This window comes from Chaetura pelagica, unplaced genomic scaffold (genome assembly GCF_000747805.2).
Source record: "Chaetura pelagica isolate M959 unplaced genomic scaffold, ChaPel_1.0 scaffold50, whole genome shotgun sequence".
Classification (NCBI taxonomy): domain Eukaryota; kingdom Metazoa; phylum Chordata; class Aves; order Apodiformes; family Apodidae; genus Chaetura; species Chaetura pelagica.
The window spans coordinates 7,057,701-7,083,181 of NW_009952366.1; the positions used below are offsets into that span (position 1 = coordinate 7,057,701).

At 36.2% G+C, this 25,481-nt stretch overlaps 1 protein-coding gene across 4 annotated transcripts in view; it reads right to left on the reverse strand.

The window, feature by feature from the left end:
• Positions 1–15,908, reverse strand: part of CDK17 (cyclin-dependent kinase 17) — a 52,326-nt gene extending 36,418 nt beyond the window's left edge. Inside the window, exons 1-3 of one of the 4 annotated variants that reach the window (XM_010008031.1) lie at positions 15,791–15,908; positions 11,213–11,251; positions 2,491–2,655 (exon numbers count right to left, since the gene is read on the reverse strand). In XM_010008031.1, the coding sequence (XP_010006333.1) occupies positions 2,491–2,655; positions 11,213–11,251; positions 15,791–15,908 (322 nt within the window). The remainder of the gene's footprint in view (positions 1–2,490; positions 2,656–11,212; positions 11,252–15,790) is intronic. The other 3 variants (XM_010008033.1, XM_010008032.1, XM_010008034.1) reach the window with 3 other exon arrangements.
• Positions 15,909–25,481: the final 9,573 nt, after the last annotated feature.

Here is a 25,481-nt window from a genome sequence, read left to right on the forward strand (position 1 = left end):
TTGTGGACTGCAGCAGTTAAATGTTTCTAGATGTGCAAGACTTCAGAAGCTGTGCAGACATATGTGAGTCAAAAAAACCTCAGCTAGACTTTCACTCGCCATCAGCGGTGTGGCTGATTCACAGTTTGGCCTAAGAGTCATCTACATTATTTAAAATCACCACAATAACTGATACTAAACTTAAAATTACTACAAAATTTTAAACAAAGGCACACTTTTTGAAAGCTTAGTTCAGAATTTGTTTTTACAACACATTTTCCAAAACCTTAAACTAACAGAAATGTTTCCAAGTAGAAATTATTTTTAAAATATTTTAGAATTTTACACATCAACAGCAGAAACTTATGTTCTATGCTCAAAAAAACTCCATAACCCTTCCAGGCTTCCCAATTATTATATTGATAATCTAATTCAAAAGTAGGCAGCACGAAGATGCACCTGCGGCAAGTCTAATTTTAATCTGCTTTTTAGCCAAATAAACACCCTTTAACTGCCATAATTTTATGGATGTGGGAAATGGCTCTTCTTCCCAGCATGTCTATTTCAAGGGTATCTCTCTGACAACATTTTTCCAACATTGGAATAGAGAAAAAAAGGAAAGAAAAGATGAAGAAAACAAACAGAAGAAAAAGTCTCATGTAGTATAGCTTATTTGACCATTTAATTTCTGATGTTTTCAAATGGAAAAAACCTTAACATCCTGAAACTGCTGAATAATAAGCATTCTCATACGGCAGAAACAAAAGGCAGAATGATGTGAAGAAGTAGCACAAAGACCACTAGTAATTATGCTTGTAGATGCTTATACTTATGTTATCTATGGCTAGATAAGATGTCTAAGTAGCTTACATTTTCATCAAATATGTAAAAAAAAAAAAGGCACCATTAATGGCATCATTGCATCAAAAGAAAAAAGAGGTGTTTAACATATACACATATACACTGGGTAAATCTATTCCATACTACTTCAATGAAATTCCAAAATCTACAGGAATCTGTAGCTATTTAAAACACCTTATTAGAATACTTTCTACAGCCTAACGTTAAAATTGTGACTGCTATTTCAACACTTGATCACATATACAACTTGATCACCTAAGCAAAATAAAATTAATGGCATTTTCCTACAATACTTATATACTAGATAATTTCCCAGGTAAAAAAAAAAAACCAAAACGTTGAGAAAACTGGAAAACCATAAAAGAGGAAACAAAAAACTGTTTATGAATTTTCCCTTTGAAAAACTGATTTGAAGTTCATAGTAAAATTCTGAAGAATTAGGTATTGATAAATTTACATTTCAAAATGCTATAGAAAGTTTTTAGAGACAACACACAAGAATACAGTAGTATGTATCTCGGCCATTCCTGTACACAGTTTACAGACATCTGATTTGACAAATAATCCATAAACCACGAAATATTTGTAACCAGAAATTTCTTTAAGTACCAAGTTTTGTAGCTTTTTTTTTTTTTTTTTTTAAAAAAAAAACTCTGCCTTCCTGTTAGGTTCTTGGCAACTTAAGCAAAGTCTTAAGAAATAAAAAATAAAGTATGGCCTTGAGTGAAATCAAGAACTTATATAGTAGTCAAACCATGCACACTAAAACCTGTTTTCTTCTGTGATAGCAACAGTTGAAGTCCATTCAAGAGGACTTCATTATTTTTCAGTTTGAATGGTAGTACAAACAGTAAAAAAGCAAGGTTTTGAACGAGTGATACTATGGTAGAGGAGGATATAAGTAGTTTGACTACTATCTTGAAGACTCACAGCTTAATCTTGAAGGAGATAGGTTTATAACACACTTCTAAAGGAGAGCAGAAGATTGAAACATTCATAAAATCCTAATTAAGCTGACTTGCTCTCATTTTCTAGTATCAATTAATTAAGTATAATTTAATATAACATAAAAACAGGGCAAAACATTAGCAGTTACTTTAGGCAGTAACATGACAAACTATTTGAAGGAGAAGAAAAATAATTTCTTAACTTCTTTGTCTTGCAGAACCACAAATACAGCTTGGGACCACAACAAAAAGATAATTATAGTTGAGTGGCCTTAATTTATCACTGAAAAAGCAAATTTTTTTATTTTTGTTATAATAAAGAAAAGCAATACACCAGTTCTTTTTAAATTCCTCATCCAGGATGACTATCCTTTGTCTTTATCATATTCAATTCATTGTAGTTCTCAAAAACGCTAACATGGATACACAGGTTTCTAGCAAAGTATTAAGAAATGAGTATTTTGTAACTTTTTTAACTTTGCAACTTGTAAAAATTCAAGGGTATCTTCTATGCGTCCTTGTAACCAGTTTGTCCCTGAAAATCTTAAGGGGCATTTAGTACCTTAAAAACAAGTTTCTCTAACAACTCCAGAAAAAGATTATTGCATTAAAACATTAGAATAACTGTATCTCTCGCCAAGAACCAATACAGACATTATGCTTCATAGAAAAATGAACTTAAACAAACAATGTAGTAAATTACCTAATCTGCTCCCATTTCTGGGCATTGCCATGAAAGAGCCGAGGCTGCCCCCTATGACGCTATGTGGTCTCCGTAAAGGGGGCTTCTTGAAAGATCCTGTGTATTGGTGCAGAAATGAGTGCATGCTGTGAGACGTTGGAGGCCTGCCATTCTTCACAATAGGCTCTACAATTCACAAGGATCAAAATATTCATTCCCACAAGCAAGTAGGAGTGTCAGGAACATGCCAGAAGGAAAAAAAAAAGAAAAAAACAAGTTACTAGACAGCAAATCACCACTCTGCTAAGTCTTTTATACTAAAAGCAGACCATAATACTACTGCCATTTCTCTATTAACCAAATAATACAAAACATGGCATTAAATATAACCCAAGCTTCATTGTATTAAATTCTGTCACTCTGCCACTGCATCAGTAAACTACCTGAATATATAGTCTAAAAATGTGAATAAAACCAGAATGTAGCTTTTAATAGCAGTATATTTTTTTCTTCTGAATTAATGATTTATCTTATGGCACAATGTTTCATCTTTTCTATAATTTAAACAGACCAGCTGTTAGATCAACTCACATGAGGAGCAAATTCAACCGCAGGAAACATTTGGAAATGTTCTCCCTCTCAAAGTTCTTGAGGATCACTAGTAGCAGGGTCTGGCTACTGGAAGCTCTTACAAGGAAACATAAGTGTCTATAGCCACCAGAGCTGTCATGCCATTAGTAAGGTTATTAACTTAAAGGATACCAGAATAATTAGGCATTCAATTAGTTACTTCAGCTTTGTACTGGATTGTGTCTCAACAGTTCATTGTAGATTCAAAAAAATTAAAAATATTTCTGCTAAAAAATTTCTAAAAAAAAGATAAAACATTAGGAATTTTAAAATCTTATATATAAACGTGCACAGAAAGTGAGTGTTTGTGTTCTCTTAGCCAGTCTGACTCTGCATATGGGAAAGAGCACTCAAGGATTGCCATGATACTAGAGGCAGTCTAACAAAAAAAAACCAAAAGATTTTTTTCCCCAAGAAGAAGCGGAATAGATGTCAGCTTGCACTGACTGTCACAAAACTGGACTTACTAGAACCACTGATGAAGTCATTCATACCAGAAGTCAAAGAATACTCTCACTGCAGAAAACGTATACAGAAGTGAGAATCACCAAGCAGCTCCATACAAGCACTGTCCCCATACTAGGAAGAAGACCAGACTGTGTGCCGAATGAACAGTTTTGATTCAAGTAATTTTATTTTTCCATCATCTGATTCTTATTGTCATTACAGGTATGTGTTGTTTGGTATTATGCGGAAGACAGAAAAGGCAGCAGCCACAGGGAGCAACCACAGCCTAAGCGCTGCTGATGGAGTGGGGCTTCCTGAGGCTTTCCTGGAGCCACTGCTCCCAGGACGTCATCTGCTTGGAGTTTCAGTTATGGCTACTGAGACAGGGAGAAACTGGGGATGCTATTTCATCACCCCATCTTATATTCACACATGCAGGGACCCCAAAACCTTGCTTTTCCTTCCAAAATAAGGTGAGAATAATACAGCTATGAGAACTTACTTTTTAGAAAGCAGAATTTAAATAGTGAAGGAAAATAACAGCATCAAATACCTAATAATCTAAGGAAAATATGTTCCTGAAGGGAACCCCCTCCCTCCCCACAGGTACACAAACCTTTTGGATATATTATTATGACTGGTCTGAACCAAAGAGACAGAAGTACACAGACAGAACTACTCATGGACAGGCCAATGACTCAAAGAAGAAATAAATTATGCAAGGAATTTGTTTCATATAAACATGAATAATATAGTAAGACAAAAAAATCACTTAAACTCAGCTACTGCAGGAAAATAGAAAGGCCAAAAAAAAAAAAAGCTTCAGGTAGAAAACAATGTGAAAGGACATGCCAGCACTGTTATGAATCTGCCTGCCTCTTTCAATTAGCATCCTTCATAAGCTTCAAGGTGTGTGAATGTGAGGAAAAATACATCATAAATCCATCTGTACATTCAAGAAGAATATCAGTGTCTTATCTTCAAAACTCTGCATATCTCTGTCCCAAATCCTTATTTCTGTTTCTAATACATTGCATTGTCCCTTTTTATTTAGGAGTGGTTGGGTTGCATTGTACTTCTGCAGTTTTGTTCTCTTTACGGGAGGAAGACCAGAACTGTGCATGGTTTCTAAAACACAGTAGGTCCATACACTTGCATTGAGTTTTTCCGGTGTTTTTCTGGTGGTTTTCTACTTTCCTCATTCCTTTTGGCTGTATTTGAATATTAAACCAATAAAACCATGAAAATACTAGCTGTGCTACTGGAAACACCTCCATCATGTCAGTTAAGCCTTTGATTGGTTACTGAGTTGTATTTACCAAGTACAATGACAGTAAAGAATTCTTGTTTTATATAGGGAAATACATATTAAAAGACAAACCAAACTTAAAATCACAGATAAAATTATAAGAAGCAGTTTATAGATGTAGGTAGTAAAGGCATTTAACATTCACAGTTTTGACTCGTCTTATTCAAGACCAAGTAGTTGCAGTAAATTTACACCTTTAAAAGTAGTGATTCAACATATTAATAATCCTGGGGAAAAAAAGAAATTTTTAAGTGATTCAAAGGAAATTGTAACTTTAGAAGAAGTACTTAATGGATCTTTAGACAGAGAACATTAAATACTTTTTCAAAAGTACTTTCTTTAAATTCTGTATCTCATACATGTACAAAAATAATAATAAACAGTTCTGTAAATTAATTTCCATCAAGAGTTTACTTGATAATTTTCAATATTTGTTCCAGCTCTTAGCTATTACTGTCACTTTTGCAGGAAGGAGGCAGCACACAACGCAGAATTAGTGAGAAAGTTTCTTTAAAGGTTTCTAGCATACAACATTACAAACTTAACTGTCTATAACAAAAGTACTTTCCCGGACAACAAGTCCATTGCAACAAGCCATGTGATCCTTCCTTTTAGTAAATTAATGTGTATTAGGATTACAAAGACTCCACATTTGTAAGCAAGTACTATTAATACTTACTCCTTTTAGTCAGAAGTATACTAGTAACCTGAGAGTTTTTGTAACCTTCATTTCATTGTATGTCGGCAGTTATGCCTGTCCTACTACATGACCTAAATTATTTTTTGCTAAATTTTATAATGGGCTTCATAATTTAGAACAGTACTTATGAGAGTACATGAAGGTAGTAGTTGCCTATGATGGCAAAAGTTATTTCTGTATAGTTGGATCTTATTCTGTCAAACATTTGTCTTTTATTTTTATATAAATTTTCAGTCTGCTTATTAGTGCTATTAGTTTATCCTTCTATTTGAGCTGAACTTTCCATATTAGGTTATTTTTAGGAAGTTTGTTCTAAACAGTAAAATAAGTGCAAATCTAATGCAAATCTATGCTATCTAGAGATATCTAGTTGCATGAGAAAAAACAAATTTTTAAAATAATTATCTCTGTTCATCACACTTGTCATGTTAGTAATGAACATGAAACTCAGTTTCTACTTAAGTCATTCAGTGTACTCATGAGCTCTGGCCTTTCTTATGTGCTATGCAGTTCATGGATACAGATGAATTTTAGCATCAGTACACAAAAGCCATAACCACCAAGGGGAATTGCCAACTCTGGGCTTTGTGAGTGCAGCTGTGGTCCATGTGTGTACCTGCAGTCCAGTGTGGATAATGATACTGGAATCCCCAGTGACTGAGACTGTATAGAGTTGGGTGAGGTTGGGTGGTCAGGCTGGCTGAGGCTCTGTGCTGTCCTGCACACATGCAGAGTTTTGCTTCCAGCCATATGCCCCTGCCCCTTCCCTGTGCTGCTTTTTGGTGCTTCTCCAACCTTTTTGAGATGTATTCTGGCATCTTCAGCTTCTCATTTGGACGAGAAAATCAATGTTTACTTCAATTCAGAATTTTTTTGGTGTGTGATACAGTAATCTTTCCATTGGAGAGAGGTTTTCAGTGGGTGAGTTGAGGAGGACACCTAGGAATCAGCTGTATCCACCAGCTCCTCCAGCTCAAGAGTGAGGGTCACTGAAAAAGCCAGCCCTGGCAGGCTGGATACAGTGCATAGAAGAGGTTCTCACCTTGCAGTCTGTGGAGTCTCCTCACCACAGGATGTTACAACTATTCAGAGGCTTACAAGACTCAAGGGAGACTAAACAAGAAACCTGCTCAGGGTTACTAACTGCACAGAGACTTGCCTAGTTCAGAAGTTTCTGAACTAGAAACTGGTACAGTACTCTGAGGAAATGCTGTTCTATTTTGGGCTCTAATCTTAGACTTGCCCTTAATTGTCATCCTCAGAGACAGTAGAAAAGCCAGGCAGAACTCCAGCCATCCTTATGGCACAAGAAATCTGTAGCACCTGAGTACTTCACTTGTATTAGCTCATGCTGGCACAACCATTCCAGCAAGGGCCTTGTTAATTATTTCATCTCTAGCTCCCTTTCCTCACTCTGCCCTACATTCAGTAATTCCAAAATACAAAAAAAACAGCTGAGTGACTTCTTAAAGGTTCTTTTTAAACTGTATTTGGCCAATTTTTGTTATACCATCTTCTTATTTTGAGTACAAACCACTTCATATTTCATTCATCTTTCAAGGAATATCAGCTTAATTTTTCAATTTCTCATGAAACCTACTACACTATCAAGCAAATCTTGTCTTTAAATGTAAAAAAAAGGTTAACAGAAACATTCTGAATGACAATATTCAGAAACACTATACTGGTGTACAGGATGAACACACAGTTTTGTTCTCAACACCCCATAACACTTCTTGAAATATGAATGCGTCCCACATTTTTTTTTTGGTAAATTTTATATGTAGATATATATATACACACACACAGACACACACACTTTTTTTTAAAATGCCACATCCATGTTATCTTGCTAAGTGTGCCTCATCAGCAAGATTTAAAATTTGGCAATGCATGGTGATTGCACTGTTGTATTACTCGATTTTCAAGTTTGGCAAATGCTGAGCTGCTAGTCTACTTAATTTGTATTAAATTCTTGTATTTCCTGTATCCTATCATTCAAACTTCCGTTATTATTGGCATAATGCAAAGTAAGTACAATATTCAAAGGAAATATTATTTAAAATACAACCAGCCTGCCTTACTAATATTGAATGAGGTGGTAGGCCATGTTGCTGAACTGTTTTTGAACACATTCCTGTATTTTAAGGAAATACAGTACCCAGGAAGGTACTTTTGCAAAGTCTTGCTTTGCTAAGTTTGAAATAATGCCAACGTCAATGCTAACAAGTATACAAGATCAGAATATAGCTCAAATGAGCTGCTGAAATCTTTCTATTGTTAAGTGACAGAAATTTATGTTGGAATACAAGTGGAACTGATTTTTTAACTTCAGAATTATGAGGACTGCCAGAGTTGATCAGAACAATAGTGCATCTATCCAAGAAGCTTGACCAAGGAATTAGTTAAAATGAACTATTTTATGAGGCTATAAATATGTCTTCTCTTTTTCCTTTAAGTGCAATATAAATTAACCACAAACCCTGACCTAAAATTACTCCTAAATTAAGCAATTTTTCGGTAAATCCCAATGGTTCTTTTCATTGTCCATCTACCTTAATAGCCACACTACCACTTTCTTTCCTGTGCTGGATTTACTTAACTGGATTATCTTAATCTGAGTTCCAGAGAGCCTGCAGAATTGCCTGGCATTTCTATGCAAGGCCTCAGCAACTGGCATACTGTCACACTTCAGTCAGCTAGTGGATTAAAGAAAGAGAGCATTTTCATTAGAAATGTAAATACACTTTAGAACATACATTATGAATATGTAATACCACATACACAACTACCTTTTTTTAAATTATTTTACGTCCCATGAGTACCTCTGTCATGTGACAAAAAGACCCAGCTGGCTTCCAGATTTCACTGCCTAAGTTTTGGAATGGTACACACTTCAGCTAGCTTCAGGAGAGAATCAAAATCACCTGTGACATAGTGACATCTTCCTTTAAATCAAGCATCTCCGATAAATCTGAAGTATTATTCAGTAATCATTATCTGATATGAAAATCATACAAATGAAGTACCCAAGAGGAGTTTTTTTCTGATCAAAGTGAGACAGGTAACAGACAAATAGCATTTGTGATCTCTGATTTGGGTATATAATGGGGACTGAACCCAGGCATGCTTCATATTCTTAGTAAGAATGAACTTCTGTGTGACAGCAAGCTCGCCACAATTCACTATCAAAAAGGTGGTTTTAAGTCCTTCCCCAGCAAAAAAACCCCTGTAACTTTGATTTAGGTTTTTAAACCTGATCATCCCAGGGCACATAGAGTACTGGCACTGACAGAAGGCTGGAAGCAGAACCTCACTCAACACTTTTATTTGCAGCTTGACTTTGGACTGGCTCAACTATAACAAAACCTTATTAAACACCCTGAGAATCAGCTACTGTTTTTTTTATAGGACAGGACTCTGCAGGTTTTTTTCCATCCACCTTGACCTCACCCCTGCTCTGGAAAATCTAGTGGTTTTGTTTTGGTTTTCATTTTGGTAGACAATAGGGAATTGTCAAAATTCTACATATGTGAAACTAAATATTCATTCTCTAAACAGTCCTGCACTCATGCACCTTGCGATCCACCATGATAAAGCTTTAAAATTATTTATATCAACTGTCTCAAATGCTACTGTCATACACTTTACTGTATTTTGGCATCATCTACATATTCATTTAACTAACCTGAATGTATGCTCTATTACTTATTATTCAATTTTTACACGTCTACTGGCAATATAGAATGTTTGGCATTTTTTTTGGACTTGCAATACAAAATATTTTGAACAATCTGCTTTCATGAAGAAGCTGTTATTAAGAATCCCTTTGTTTCTTCAGAAATCCTAGAATGTAAGCATGTGAATTTCCAACTTTTTGTAACTGCACTGTACAATATTTAATTACACTGCTGTAATGCTGTCAGATCCACTCAGTAAAATCAGCTGATTGCAGGTGATGGCTCCCATAGAAAAAATACTTAAATAATTCAAAGTAGCTGTACGTTTGCTATATTACTACTCAGGCAGCTGCATGAGGATCACTATAAAATACTGTATACTATGGGGTTATTTCCCTTGACTCCATTATGTGACACCCAGGAAAACATTAAGTCACTCGAAAATACAGCAATCACTCAAAAGCACTTAAAACTGTATTATTTTTTTAACTTGGGACAAAAAGGACAGAAATTTTTACAAGAAGTCTGTTTAAACTACAAAAACAAGATAATACACAAGGCAAAAAATCAGATCAAGACATCTAAAGACCCTACAAAAAGCCTTTCAAAATTAACTTTATATGAAATTTTTCTCTTCAATCTAGGTACCGACACAAAGATCGCAACCAAATGAGAACTATTCAAAGCTGAAAATCTGTGCGAGATTTATATATTTCACCCTGTTTAAAAGATAATTCTCAAGACAGTACTTTCAGTCATCAAATACTGGAACATAAGCATGGTAATCCTATACCTCCTATCATATATGCATGACACAACACTAGTTACTAATCGTCCTTTTAAAAAGCACAATTCCAGGAGGCATCACACTGCACCAAATCCTTCAAAACACTGGTTCAAGTACAATTTAAATCAACAAGTCAAGATATACCTGGCCTATCCACACAGAATTACTCTTTAGCTCCTAACACAAACACCTCTGAGGCCACACTGCCACCCAAATCAGGGAACAGAGGATCTGGATCCTTTTGCTCTACTTTTAGAAATAATTGTGTTGGCTAGTTACTTCTGTTTTACTTTTCTGTACTTAACAAGTACATCTAAATGCCATTTAAGAAAAAAATTCTCTACGCATCCATCAGTGAGCCTGCACTAGTAGAAATGTGTATTTACAGATTCCCCTTGTGCATCTAAGCACCACGTTCTACTGCCAAACCTGCTGTCTGCTTATGAAGGAAAACACTTAGGAGTGGACAAGCCCCCTGCCCCCAAGACTACAGGTCTCTGCAGCACACTTTCAGGAAATTAATTTTCATGCTCATTCAACTTTATAAGCACTTCCACACATGAATAAAGCCTCCAGGTATTGTGGGAAAGAGCAAATTAAAACAGAAGGGAAAAATGCACACTGTGTTAGGCAGTGTACGTGGGATGGAGAAACTGTACTGAACAGTAATAACAAAAACTGATGTATACCACAGCACAGAAGGGTACATACAGACTGTAATAAAAACATCACCAGCATGGTGTAAGGGATAGTACAAGGTTCACTTTATCTGTGACAACTGCCAGTTATTTGCAGTTATCTGCACCTCTAGAATGAGCTCTAGCACTTCTGGGGATTCCCCCCCACCCCTGATATTTTTATATTTTTACATGGATTCTTTTCTCCATTATCAACATAGAAATTGTACTGTTTTATTACTAGCAAGTATTTCTGTACTCACATTTTTAATTCAAGAACATCTTAGAAATACATTGCAACACACTGTTTTTCTTCCATACTCAAGGAGTCACACATAGCAGATGGAATGGGAGTTTCTCAGCAAAATTAAAGATGATATGAAATTACTGCAACTACAAAGACATTCAGATGTTTTGAGACAGTACTGCAATGTGTTGATTTTTATAAACATTCATTCCTCTTATCAGAGTAGCATCTAGTCATTAAAGGCCTTAAACCTAAAAAACACTTACGCACTTTACTGTAGCTGATCCTTCCATTATTACTCACACCTGTAAAATTACAAAAAAATTATGCAAGTGTTTGAGACTGGATCCTATGATCACATAACTGAGCTAAAACAGACCAACTAGAAACAAATATTATTCTAGAAATTCATGAGGCCATTTCTATCAGCACCTCACTTGTTTTGGTTTAACATGTATGTGTATCTCTATACAAAAAAAAGAAAACTGGCAATACAGAATGGCTTTCCAAGTTACTTATACACTAATGCAAGAGCTGTGGATGTATTTTTTGAAATACATTCTTAAAAGCATGCTTGGAGCTTGTGATAATTTTTTATACTATTAAAGAATAAAGCCACATTTTTCACTCATTAGAGAGCATATTACATATTTAAAGTATATGCATAAATTTTACAGTGAATAGGGCTTTAAATATGCATGATCTGGATGTTACTTCTAGCCAAATTTCATTAGTATGTCACTGGCAAGGAAAAACTTCAGGAGCAAATTTAGTTGTCAACTGCTACAAATTACCATTTAGTATTTTTAAATATTAATCTGAATACATGTATTAAGGTAGAAGCAAGAATTAAAAAGCATGTGGGCACATTGTTAGTGTGCTTAAATCAAGACAGAATGAAAAATAACAAATCAAACTAATTGTTTTTATACATTGAAACAGAAACCATTAAAAATGTCTTTATTTACACAAAATAAAAGCTCAAAGCATACTTCATACAGTCCACAGTTCATAAGGCTTCAGATGTATGTTAAGCATTTCACTGGTCCCTCTGTTTTTATGGTTTCTCCATCTGATTTTGCAATGCTTCCTCACCCAGAAGCCAATTAGGATGAACATAATTTTTAAGGCCGATTATATTACATATAGGTTTCCCATCACTAAATAACTTGATGAGGTTCCAAAAAATCCCCAAACCAAAAGCAAAACTGATGGCTATTGTTCACTCAGTGCAATAGCTCTGTGCTACTGCACCAAACAATACAGGTTGATCCCTGCTAATCCCATTTTGCTGCTGATGGGTGAATGCTGCACATTGAGATTGCACTGACATCACGTGATGGAGGAGGCTGTGTATGAAATGAGATTGCACACAAAAGGTTAGCTGATTCAGTGGTATTGATGCACTGCGAAGACATTACAAGTTACTTATCTATTTTTATGTCTGTGAACTGCAAATGGGACAATGTGTTCTGCATTAGTAGTACTGTTCTTTAAAAATCAATCTTCTAACACAACACACTCAAAGCTGGAGCTAAGGACAAGGTGGGTCTCTGTATCGAAGCAGCAGTTATTTGAAATCAGAGGCAATTGTTTTGAGAGAGGAACATGTGCTGGAGGGCTGAACAAGATGGGTTACTGCAGAAGGGTGACCCCAAGGGAAGAACTCTTGATACTATATGCATGTGATCTACATCTGGAATTGCAGTGCTGCACTGGAACTTCATAATAAAGATTTTACAGGAAATGTATGTGAAAATCAGATAGAGATGAGCACAGATGCCAGGTCAGCACAGACATGGCTTTCTATGGACGTAGCCTCTACAACCTCTGAGGTCCAGTAATACAGCCACTTTCCAGGAAGGAAAAAAGCTGGCTTGTATAAAATTATATCCTTCAGTGAACACGGCCATCAGAATGGAATGGCAGGAGACAAGATGGGTGATTTAACTAGGAAGAAAAAAAAACCCCAAAAAACAACAAACCAAAACTGTACAATAACAATGGAGGGAGAAAAAATTGCTGTAAAGGCGTTCAGTGCTCATTGTCTGCCTTCTGGCATAAGGACAGTTGCAACGCCCTTCACCTCATTTCTCAAGTTCTTGATGTAACAGTTGAAAATAAACCACATATGAAGAACCACTTTCTGAGGACCGTTTGTATCCCTAACTTTGATTCTCTGTAGATCAAGATACTGGCTTGACTTTGATTTCCTAGACTGTATTTTTAAGTTCCTTTAAGAACAGATTCAAAGCGTGTGAACTGGGCCCATTTGTGTTTCAAGGAGCTGTTTATTCCTCTTAAAAGCAAAACTATGGAGGTGGTTACTCCTGCCTTCTGAGATCAGCACCACCACAGTAAACAATGCACTTTCAAGATCTTAATGTAGTTATCACTTTATAATCTGCTCTTCAAGAGACAAGATCCTCTCATGTGTCTGAGCCAAGTATTTGCAGTTAGTACAGGCTTCTTAAGGCTTTAATTGTACAAAATGCTGTGACAAACCTTTCTCATTTAAGCACTCCTCTGCAAATAATTTTTACAGTAACGTCCACTGAAGGATTTTTTCCAGGCTATGCTCTCTACCAAACTTGTCTTTCATTAAAAGGGAGAACTTGTTTCCTGAGTGCTTTTTCCAGCAGTTGTTGTTGCCCAAATATTGATTCATATGATCTGTCTGAATATTACTCCTTCCAAAATACCATGATTTGTGGGAAGTTAGTGCTTCCTTCAGAAAAGCAGGACTAGCTGGTGTAGCAAGCATTTTTCCAACCCTACCTTCTAAGAAAAGGAGAGTTGGAAAAGAAAAACAAAGGGAAACAAAAATACACAAAGTAGTATCTTGTTCATCTCTGCAAGATCAAAGATAGGACAGATACCAGTATCTGCATTCTAGATGTATCAGGAAAAGGAAGCAAATGTCGATAAACTTTTTAAATTAAATAAAACATTAAATAAAACAATCAGTTAAAGATTACACTTAGCAACAGTATAGTTTATATTTGCTATCCTTCCTCTTTCAAGAGGATCAACAACACTTCAGCATATCCAAAGATACTCTACTGAGACATGAACAACATTTTGCAGTTTTAAGCATAGCATCTACTGTATCACACAGTATTAGCATATAAGCTTCCTTTTGGCCAATGAAATAATGTGTAAGGAAAATAAAATGAGCACTAGAAGCTAGGTAATGAATTTGTAATTAGAAGCATTTTCTTCAATTGTGTTTCTATCACCTTAAATATCTACTAAGAAGTTACATTTGTCAAAATTTTGGTGACATGCAAGCAGAAGACAGCTAAATATTACTGAGATGATTCTCAGATAAATACTACAAACTGTAAATAGATTCATGCTTGGATTAAGATGGCATGCTTCTGTAAATGAGAAGTTGTGTCCTCTGTCCTTTGAGCTGACACCCAGAACACAATCCAGTCTAAAATACAATTTTTTTAATTCTTCCTAGATCCAGTTTTCACCTAAATCCGTTCAGCAACCCACTTCATTACATTCATTGATGCTGGTGACAATTATTGATGCTAATTTCCCAGCATGAAAGTAATATTCTTAGCATTTATTTGCATAATGAAATCAATCTGTCATAAGCATACATAGGTCTGAACAAAATATGCATCAGTAACAAAAGGTAATACAAGTAAAACCACATGGGACAACTGCTCAGTGTTTCAGAAAGTACTTCATAGATACCAGTGCAAAAATGCTACAATAATTGTTTCAGAATAGACCTGTTCTATCAACACGTAAGTTGTAATAAACATCATTTTCCATACTATTGGACATGGTCCATGTTGAAAATAGGACACTAGCAATGAAAATACCAGGGATTAAGGGTAAAAATTGAAAATATTAATAGTTTTGTTTTGCCCAAGGTAAATTCAGCTTTCAAAAGCTTCATATGCAATAGACCTTGGATGGGATATTAAAAGTCTGCAGGGCAAATTCCAATGCCTCTACTTCTGCTCAAATTTCCAAGTTCTGTCAGTTTTCAATGGGAAAACTCAATCATTTATTGGTCTGAAATGGGGAAAAACAATTCAAAACACTTGGTACTTATGAAAATCTAGGATGTCAGCAGAGCAAGGAAAAACACTTATCAGCATAGAAGATGAAATATGACTTAAAAGCTGCAGCCCAGGAAACACAATAAAGCAACAAAGTATCTTCCAGTCATTATTACTGCAGTTTGCATTCAAAAGCAGTGTCATCATTAATATGAGCTTTATAGCAGCCAGTAAGTTTATGGGATCAGCTAAAGACTTGCATAAAAATACACAGGCTAGTTACGTTGAATGTTTGTAGCTGCCTTCATATTGCTGAAGAGAAGCATCATTCAGAGACACGAAGGGGTGACAGAATTCTCAGACTACTCCACCGCATCACCAATGACAAAGTAAATAGTTTTACTTAAAATACTTAAGCAATTACTATCAATTATATTATCAAATAACTATTTCATGAGAAAAAAAATAATTTGAAGCCCTATGAAATTGATGCAAGACTCACTAAATTCATACAATAAAGAGTTTATTTACTGAAAGAACATCTACGATCCTTGCTGCACACCATGTTAAATATCAATTTAGGCAGCTTCTGATAAACAGCTATATAAAGGTTTATTATAAAAGCAAACCAAACCACTATGTGACAGTACTGTCACCCTGTTCAAAGAAGTAGGGTCATCAAATGTAAGACAAATCAAAATAACAGGTTAGTGAGGAAGTCCATGCAATTGTGAAAACAGAAATAAAATCCAACAGCCCTCACTTGAGTGGGACCTGTTAAAATTCTTACATTTTCTGTAAAGTCAAAGATGCACTCACCGTTATCTTTGCTGCTGTTCTCTTCAATTGTCATTTGTTCCGCTAGCTCAGACAGCGACTCATCAATGGTATGGCTTCCCCGCAAGGTTAAGGAAAGTCTCCTCTTAAACTTTTTCATTCTATCAATGTTAAGTCTGGCTTAAGGAAGCCTGAAAAAAAAAGATTTAAAAGTAGAAAGTGAGAAAAAAAGTTAATTAAAAAAAAAGTAATAACCTCACATAAAAATGAACTAAGGCTTACAGAAAATTCCGTCAATATACAAGTTATCCTTAAAACAACACCGTTAAAGCAAGATTACTCTACCAGACTTGAGAGGTAGGTGCCTCCATATTTTTGCAACTTTTATTTCTGTTAGGGAAAATGATGATATGTGTTTTGGTTTTGTGTTGTTTTTGTTTTTTTATAAAAACAACCACCCAACCCAGCTATTCTGATCACTAATTTTACAGGCTAATAATAAAGCAAGAAGTGATCTGAAAACTTAATGAGTGTGCACTCTGCTGCCTCCTCTGCAGCCTCTTATACCAAACCTGATGAGGAGGCTGGAACCTTCTCCCTTTTTTGGCCTGTTTGTTTATGGATGAACTCAATCCCACCAAGGGAAACAGCCAGGGCCCAACAACAGCTAAAATGGACATTTCTGTACAGTCAGGCAGCAACACTAAACTGGGAACAAAGCAGGAGGCACTTTCTCCATGGAAAGTGGCAAGCAAACAAGCAATAATAACAAAGGTCTAGGCTGATAAACATGTTGCCACAAGTCTGAGCTGGTAAGTGATCTTTGCAGTGTGACATATGTTTGCCCTTACACAACAAGAAGCACAGTTCTGTCCTTCAGTACTCCACATGAACGATTCACAATAGATGTCATTTCACAATAACCTGTTCATCTGCTTATGGCCTCCAAGAGTCACACAGACAGTGTCAAACACAAGCACAGCATACTTTTAAATCTGAGTTGCTTATACTTTTTTTTTTCCCCCTTACATCAGCCTCTTTGCACTCCAAAATGTATAATTCACAAACAAAAAGAGAAAATCAGATTGTCCTCGATGTGCTCCTCCAAACAGACAAAAGCAAGAAGCAGTACTCTAGAGATCTAAATTTAATTACAACCGCAAATATGATTAAATTTAGATTGACTTAAGTATAAAGTAATGTTCTGGTTTGGTGGGTTTTTTGGTAGTGGGAGAAAGGCCACAAAAGTGGCTCCAGTAAGAAGCTGAAAAGCTCCCCCTGCTCCCAAACTAGCCAAAGATCCATTAAAGGGACATTAGATGCACCTCAACGATTAACATATTAAAGAATCAACATTAACACCTGAGCAGAGAAGGACCTGGGGGGAGCTGGGGGAGGAGAGCGGTGCTGGTGGTTGGTGAGGAAGAAGGGGAAAAAGGTGCCCAAGCAGAAGCTTCCATGGCAAGATGGCAGCTGTCCCCCTGCACTTGTGGAGGAAAGTAGTGGAGCATTCCCTGGAGGTGCCAGGAGGGGTGAACTTGGCCAGTGGACTTGGATTTTGTGGCCAGAGGATTTGCTGCTAGTGGACTCTGATTGCACAGCTTTGGAAGACCCCAGTGCCAGGGGAGTTTGCTCCCGAAGTTGCCCGTGACTCTGTGGGAAGCCCAGGCTGGAGCAGCTTCGGACCTCGTGGGAAGGACTCAGGAAGGAGAGATTCGTGGAGGACTCTCTCCCACGGGAAGGACCCCATGGGGAAGCAGGGAAGGACTGTAAAGAATCCTTCTTCCTGAGGAGGAAGCAGCAGCAAGAACCACTAGCCTGTGAACTTACTCTAAACCCCATCCCCTGTCCCCCTGTACCGCTGGGGGGAAGGAGGGAGAGAAACCGGGAACAAAGGGATTTGGACTTGGGAAGAAGGGAGGGGTGGAGTAACATATGCAAGCCCTGCTCTGTGTTTTCTGTGTCCTTTGTGTGTTTGAATAGTGTAAAATTAAATTATTATTTTTTCCCCAGGTTGAGTCTGTTTTGCCCAGGACCTTAATCGGTGAAGAACCCTCTTTGTCCTTTGCCTCAACCCAGGAGCTTTGTCCTTCTCATCCCAGTGTGTGTGTTGGGGGGGGGGGGGGGGGGGGGACACGGAGTGAGGCGGGTACTTGCTACCTACCTGTGTGTACATTGTAAATAACCATTTTTTTGTGTTACAGTTCACCTGTCAAGTGGGAATTATTCACTTGTTTTGTGGATTAGGTGAACATTCTTAGTTCACTTTACATGAGAGAACATGTAGAGTGCTATGTAAATATTAAGACTCAGATCCACACAAACATTCAAACACTTAACACTTGTCAAAAGAAACGTGGGGGGGGGGTGGGATGAAAGCTGAGTGAGTGGCCATGGGGCTGTTCCTTGTTTGTCGTGTTGTCCTAATCAGGACAAGAATAGACAATTCAATTGTGCAGATTGCTCTTTGTTTAGATGCTATTTAATAAAAAGGAGAACAAATTGGTAGAAAAAGTTGGAAGTGTCAGTGGTACAAGAATGCATAAGTAGACTAAATCATCACAAGATTAGATTGCACAGCACAGTAAGTAACAAGCAAGGCTGGATAAAAGCAGACCTTTGGGATCTGAGCCCAGAAGTCCAAGATGAAGAATACAGTTGCTGGCAAAGAAGCAACTACATTAAAGGGGAAAGAGGTGGATTACAAAACAGAATAACATCTTAAGACAACCACAGCTACTCTAAGTAGAAATAGTCAGACACCAGGTACAGATACGTAGGAAATAAAAATATAAATGCTGGAGATACAGTTAACCCAGCAGTTTCAAAACTGCCCTTCTAATGCATGTCTTCATGTGCAATAAAGCCACACCTTAGAATGAATAATTTTGCTCTCCCTTACTCAAAAGCAGAATATTCTTATTGTTAAGAAACTGAATTCATAGAATGTTCCAAACGGAACGTTTACTTTTCCTGTTCAGGTCCTGCTTTGAAGACCTTACTTGAAACTGCTGTATTTCTGCATTTATTTTAACTTTTCCAAAATGATGGTCTCTCAAAAAAATTGGTTCTTAAAAAAAAAAATTGGAAGGACACAACCTTTATATGTGGTTTTACTCAATTCTCCTATAGTGTTCTTTGAAACCTCCATCTTCCTACATGTATTGTTCTCCAAAAGGATATGTGCAATCTTTAGCTATGTAATGCCCTAAAGCTACCTGACAGGACAATAAATTCTTTCAGTTTTCCACTTGGGCAGTAATTGAAAAAAGGATGCCTTTATATGGAAACAGCCTATTCCTGGCTTTTGATCTTCCAAATATTTAAGCCTACACAATTTTTTAATCAAAAAGATTGCTGAAGAATATTACACATAAATTAACAGACACATGGAATAGAAAACACAAGAGATATTCTAAATCTCAAACTAATATAAAAGCAAACATTTTGTTAACTATAGGTACAAAATTTCTCCTGTTCAAAGGAGAGTTTAACGTAGTGCTAAAAGCACCATTTTTACTAAGATTCTGAATTAAGTTCAGGACTTGATTTTGAAAGAATTCAACAGTAAAAAAGACTCAGGAATGTGAATCCATGTGAGTGAATGCTTCCCTCTACTGAAATTGTCTTCCAACATCCACTGTCACTAACTCAGTCCACTTCAATAGTCTTAAATTCCCACTTTGCTCTCAATGTCATTTAAAAGCAATCTCTGTAATACAGTTCTGAAAACAAACTTCACTTTTTTAATGATCCACTTAAGATGAGATTTAAATATTTGGGTTCTGGCTCACCTTCTCTACCTCAGACCAATCCTTCCTACACCATCTATAGCACAGCATTACTCATTAAGCAAAAACAGATGTCCACAACACTCTGGCAATATAGCAGATGGACATTAAAGCATTTTTATTCCTTAGTAGTAACTCAACTAGATTCTGCACTCATCTATTCACCAAAAATAGGAGACTTTATAATGCTTGTAGCTGAAAAACTCAAAAAAACCCCACCACTCCCTTCAAGCTCCCAGATCCTTGGTGAAAGTGAAAAAAAATATGCATACAAACTTCAGACACAGTTAATATATGATTTATTTAAACCTTGTAAGTTTAGAAAAATTCAGCTATGATTTTTAAAAGCTATGAATCTATTTAATAGCTTAAATTTTAGCCAGTTTATTTCAGGAGAGACACAAATACGAAGAACTCACTAAGATTTTGCCAATTCTAAGCCCTCTGAAGTAAATGGGAATTTGTCCTTCAATAAACCTCACATCAGAATAAGTGCTGACTTCTACTTCCAGATGTCAAACTGCATTAAGATGCCTCTACATAGAGATTTTCCACTCAGATACACACAGAACTTACTGTTTGACTGTTTTTACAAGCTGCTTTACAAAGAGGTAGGAGTTTTCCAAATATCTAAAGGCAGTTCTTGTTCTGAGTAATTCATTATTTGAAGACACCAGCTAAAGTGGGAGGAAAGGACAGGAACAGAAACCCTACACAACAGAAGCACGTGAACAGCCGTATGGACACATGGTCCTTAGGGATGCGTTATCAAACTAAAAGCACAGGATGTCAAAGAATGCAGACATCAGCATGGCCAGTTTCTACACTGAAAGGCATGAGTCCATGCCCAGTAGGCTCCATATGAATTCCAAGCATAGGAGGAGGTACAATGTGCGTGGGGCACTCAATCAAAATTGCTAGAATGAAATGGGTGCCTTTACACTACAGTGGGCCAAACTGTGTAAAGATAGTTACAAAAAATGCCAAAAGGTGCACTGTGGCAGAGCTTTGAAGAGGTGTGAAGATTCTGTCAAGAGACTTTTTTTAGGATCTAAGATCGAAAGTCAAGTAAGGTATTAAAAACTGCAGAATAAAAAGTCCAGGCAACTAGAAACAAGAATAACAATAATAATTAAATTGAGCATTACAGTTTTTAATGATTTCCAAAACCCCCTGTGTCATTCACTGTATCATTCAAATTTGAACAGATAATTATTTAACCTTCCACTAGCATTTTTAATTACACCAGTTACTGATCTGTTAAATATTTTCAAGCATATAATAAACTATGCATCACTTATTTGTTTGGCTGAATTAATAATTTTAGTTCTATGTAACGTAAGAATAAATATTTTTGAAGTTGATAATCCAAACTTGGGTCAGAAAGGGAGGTCTGAAAAATTTAAGAATACTGCAAACAATACTGACTAATAACAGAAGCAGGAAACACCTGTCAAGGATATTGTCCTCTTAATTTAAAAACAAACAAACAACAAACCAAACAAACAACAAATCCCCCAGCTTTCCATAGTGTTTATATTCAGTAAAATGTTTTCAATCTACCTGAATTGCATATTGCACATCAAATATAGAGCAAACTATTAATGAAAGTAATGGAAAATAAATCGATAACTTATCTAAGAACATAAACCACCAATTTACACTCAAAAAATTCACATCTAATACAGATGCATTTTCTTAGAATCACAATTGTATTCTAAAAATATGGATTATAAATACAACATCTTACTCATTACACCTGTTCATGTTTCAACCCACATTCATTCACATTGATGAAGAAATTTTTAACCTCATTTTTCCATGCTCTCTGTAGAAGCAACATGACTCTGACCAAACAGACTCATCAGCAACAGAACTACTTAAAAAGTTATTATCTTTTATGCTGCATTAGGTAAAAGAGCTGACACTGCACTGATATAAGTGACATTTAACAAACAAGGCCTTTGTTACTGATGAAAGATAAACAATTATGAAGTAAAACATCACAGCCCAGATTGACCTACTGCTGAAAAAGGGACAAAGGACCATCATAGCCTTTTCTTAATGAATAAAATAATATTCAATATGGAATTAAAATTTAGAGGTGAAGCCCTTTTTAACCAATGTATAGAGCTGCAGCTATACTATTACTGAGGACTGGGGTAGTTAAGTATTCACAAAGGTTAACTTCTTATCCAAAGCTAGTTTTCCTAGTTAATACATTCAAAGAGGTTCCTCCCAAAGTGAGTAAGAGCATCTATATTCAGCTCCTGATCTAGATCATCAACTAGAAGAACGTCTGTGAATAGAGGAAATATATGGAAATTAGCCTGTCCTAATATAATTCAGATTGTGAATGCCCTTCCTCAACTTAACCCCCACCCCAATTCCTTTGCCTTCAAAGAGCAATGAAATACAGAAATAAAAAAGAAGTTTTTTTAAAAAAATAATCCTTTAAGTTTAAAATATATTGGTCATTACTACAGGCATATTTAACTATACTACTGCTGCAGAATCAAAAACAAACACCGTATCTGCCACAAGGGTAAAATCTTGGCAGTTCTTTTTTCATGTCCTATGGTTATCTTCTGTAATCACAGCAAGTTAACATTATTTAAAATGCCCATGTATATTCTCCCCATATAGATACAAGCAATATCAAATAGAAACATTAATAGACATTCTATTTGATAGATCACTCTAGATTAGATGGATTATACTGATGAATAGCTTCATGTTAATTGTCAAAGGTTCTGTTCTCTCAACAGCCAAGTGAAAAGCACAGTATGAGTCCAGTTAAATTGGCTGACATTTAAGCCAACAAAACAAATAAGCTGACTGACAAGGCTTGCTGTTAGACCCATAAACTGAGAGTCTTTTCTCTTGAAGGGGACGGCAAAAACCAGAAGGTTACATGAATGTAACATATATACTACCAACAAGCCATGGAACTTAATGATATAATGAGCACCAGAAATCAAAAGCAAAGCCTGTAATTTTACAAGCTTTGATTAATAAACATAAAACCTCATACAGCTTTTAGAAATAATAATAAAGGGTTGAGCATATAAAGCTTTCTGCATTATTTGTTGAACCTCAATACAAGTTCTGTATAGTGGTAACACAAAAAAAACCTTATCAAACAACTCAGGGAGAAAGACCTTACATTAAAACCTAAAATGCAATAGTAAAACCAATCCCTTCCGTAATTATTGTATGTATATATGTCTGTGCACCTGAGTAATATCAAAGAATCAGGAATGGTTTAAAAACAGACAGCTTTGGATGCATTTATCTTATATGTACAAGCAGAAGAAAAAAAAAAAAAGCTGTTTCACAGTAACCCTGGGTTTAGTTTTGCTGCGGTTTTTGGAAGAAAGCACAATACAACACCACAGGACTAATTATAAATTAGCAAATAGGAGACATTATAAGCACCATTGTAGAGATCATATTCTACAGTACTGACAACATATGTATATTTTTCCTGTGAGTAAGAGGCCACATTTAAGATTTTATGCACTAAAGGCATTATGTTGAGACTCAAAACATTAAGAAAAAAATGGTATGATAAAATGGACTCTTGGAGACTTATTTAATGCACAAGATTTATCAGTCTCTTCTGTATTTTTCTAGAGATTTTTGCCAGTAATAAGCTGTGGTACAATTACTGTTTCTGAAATAACAGAGATGGAATACCTTGGCTGCAATGGATAAAGTAACTACCGACAGAAATAACAGGCTAAACACGTTTCTCATAGCCAGGCTGAGCACTGCAATATATCCACTGAGATATTCTGAAGTTAATTCTGAAGGTGCAGTAAATAAACTTGTTCTTGCAAGAAACAATCTTTGAACTGTGATTAAAAAATGTGTTGGAATTAATGAACACCTTTTAGCTAAACTTAAAAAATGTACCAATTCAGTATTTTTAAAAGGTTGCAAATAATTTTCTTTTCTTCCCTTTTCTGATCCTGTAATTGGTACAGCTTCAGAGATTCCTCACTTACAGGAAATCTCTGAACAATAAGTCAATTACAAATTTTTCTACTGTAATTATTTTTTACATAGCAGTCAAGATGTCCCAGCATGGGACCAATTTGTTCTGTTACAACATTCAGACAAATGTTGCTACATCTGTCTGAAGTGTTCATGCTGCCATTTAATGGTCAACTGGACATGCACACATGGATCACTTCAGTATGCAAAGGATACTAAACATGCAGGCGAAAGAGACTACTCCTAACAGAAATGATGATCGAGTCGTCAACCTGGGAGAAGAGTTTTGACATATGTTTGCTGAACAGCTTTGCAAATAGTTATGTTGGCAACAAGAAATTAGTGGCAATATGCCTCTACAAGGCAGAGAAGAAGGCCTGCTTAAGCCAATTTAATAGCTTCACAGAAGTAGAGCACTAATCACTAATGCACACCAAATGCAAAGTAAGACTGTCTCACTGGAGCAGTGTGGCCTAACTGCTGTGAACCAGAGAAGTAGCTTGAAAAAAAAAAAAAAGAAAAAAAAAAAGATCTGAAATAAATGCAATCAGTGAACAAAATAAAGGACAACAGCAAATGCTGTTAAGGGAAGTTGACATGGGAAAACAAGAACAACTGGATATTAAATAAACTAAAAGCATTCAGCACAAGTGTCTTCATCCTCTGCAATAGCTCAGGCCATTATGACTCCCATCACACAATAACCACATGCAGATTTTTCTTTTTTCTGTCTCTATACTTGTCCTGCAGAAACATCCCACTTCCAAATTATGTTGCCTTGTCAAGCCTCACAAAAGGTATTTATCAGGGTACTTTCAAGAAGCAGGGGAAAAAAAAAAGTCTGTCTTCATGTAAAGATCCAAAATAAGGCAACTGCCATGCATCAAGCTGTCATAACTGACCCTGTTGGCTCAAATCCAAGAACCCTACATGAAGACTTAACAGATTCAGAGAGTGATGTTCCTTGTTCTTTGCCTGTGATAGTTCTTCCTTGTGTTGCTTTTACACACAACCTTCCACATATTGTTCTTCCTCTAGGTAACTCAAGACTGTCCAGATAAGGGTTCCCAAATTTTGAAACTAAGCAGAACAACTAAATTACAAATAAGTAATTTGGGTGACTCCGACCAATCAGTTAGAGAGGCCACTTTGCTTTCAGACTGAGCAAACAATCTAGCACATCAAAGGACACGTACTTAAACCTTACTTTATCTTCTCATAGAATAAACAGTTCTGTACCTGAAGGTGTCGAAGTAAGTTTTCTGGACCTTGAACAAAGACCACGGGAAGATTAAGGAGGAACAACAACAAAAAGGTTATATAGAATTGAGACACTGACAATATACCAGCTAGAGTCAATGAAGAGGAAACAAATGGCAACCAGCAAAAGTAGAAAAACACTTATCTGTAAGTAAATGACAGATTGATAAGACAGCATTAGTACATAGGAAACCTAGGAAATTAATGTCAGTCAATAACATTAAAATCAGACATTGATAATTAGCAAACAACACCTGAAAGACAAGTAGGCTCCAGAATTTTTTTCAAAAGAATTAAAAAAGGTAAAATGATTGTGACTTGAAACTGGGCAAGCAATACCAATACTGTCAACAAAAGCAGGCAGCACACAACAAAGCAGAATTTCAGTAGGATCCTGCAAGCTACAGCTTAAAGCCAAGAGAAAGGACAGGCAAATATTTTATTGTGAAATCCCTGCAGAGAAGCAATGAAAGTATCACACAGTATGTACGGAGCACAGTTCCAGAACATGTACTTGTGCTAGGCAGATGCATTTGCTCTCTTTTGTTTACCTGACAGAACAAAGAACTGAAATTCTATGTTTGTCTTCAAAATAATTTATTCTGAAATAGAAACACTATAATTCGTCTGCTGTTAGAGCCCATCACTCATGCAGTTGCATCCTGCCAAGGATCAACATTGGG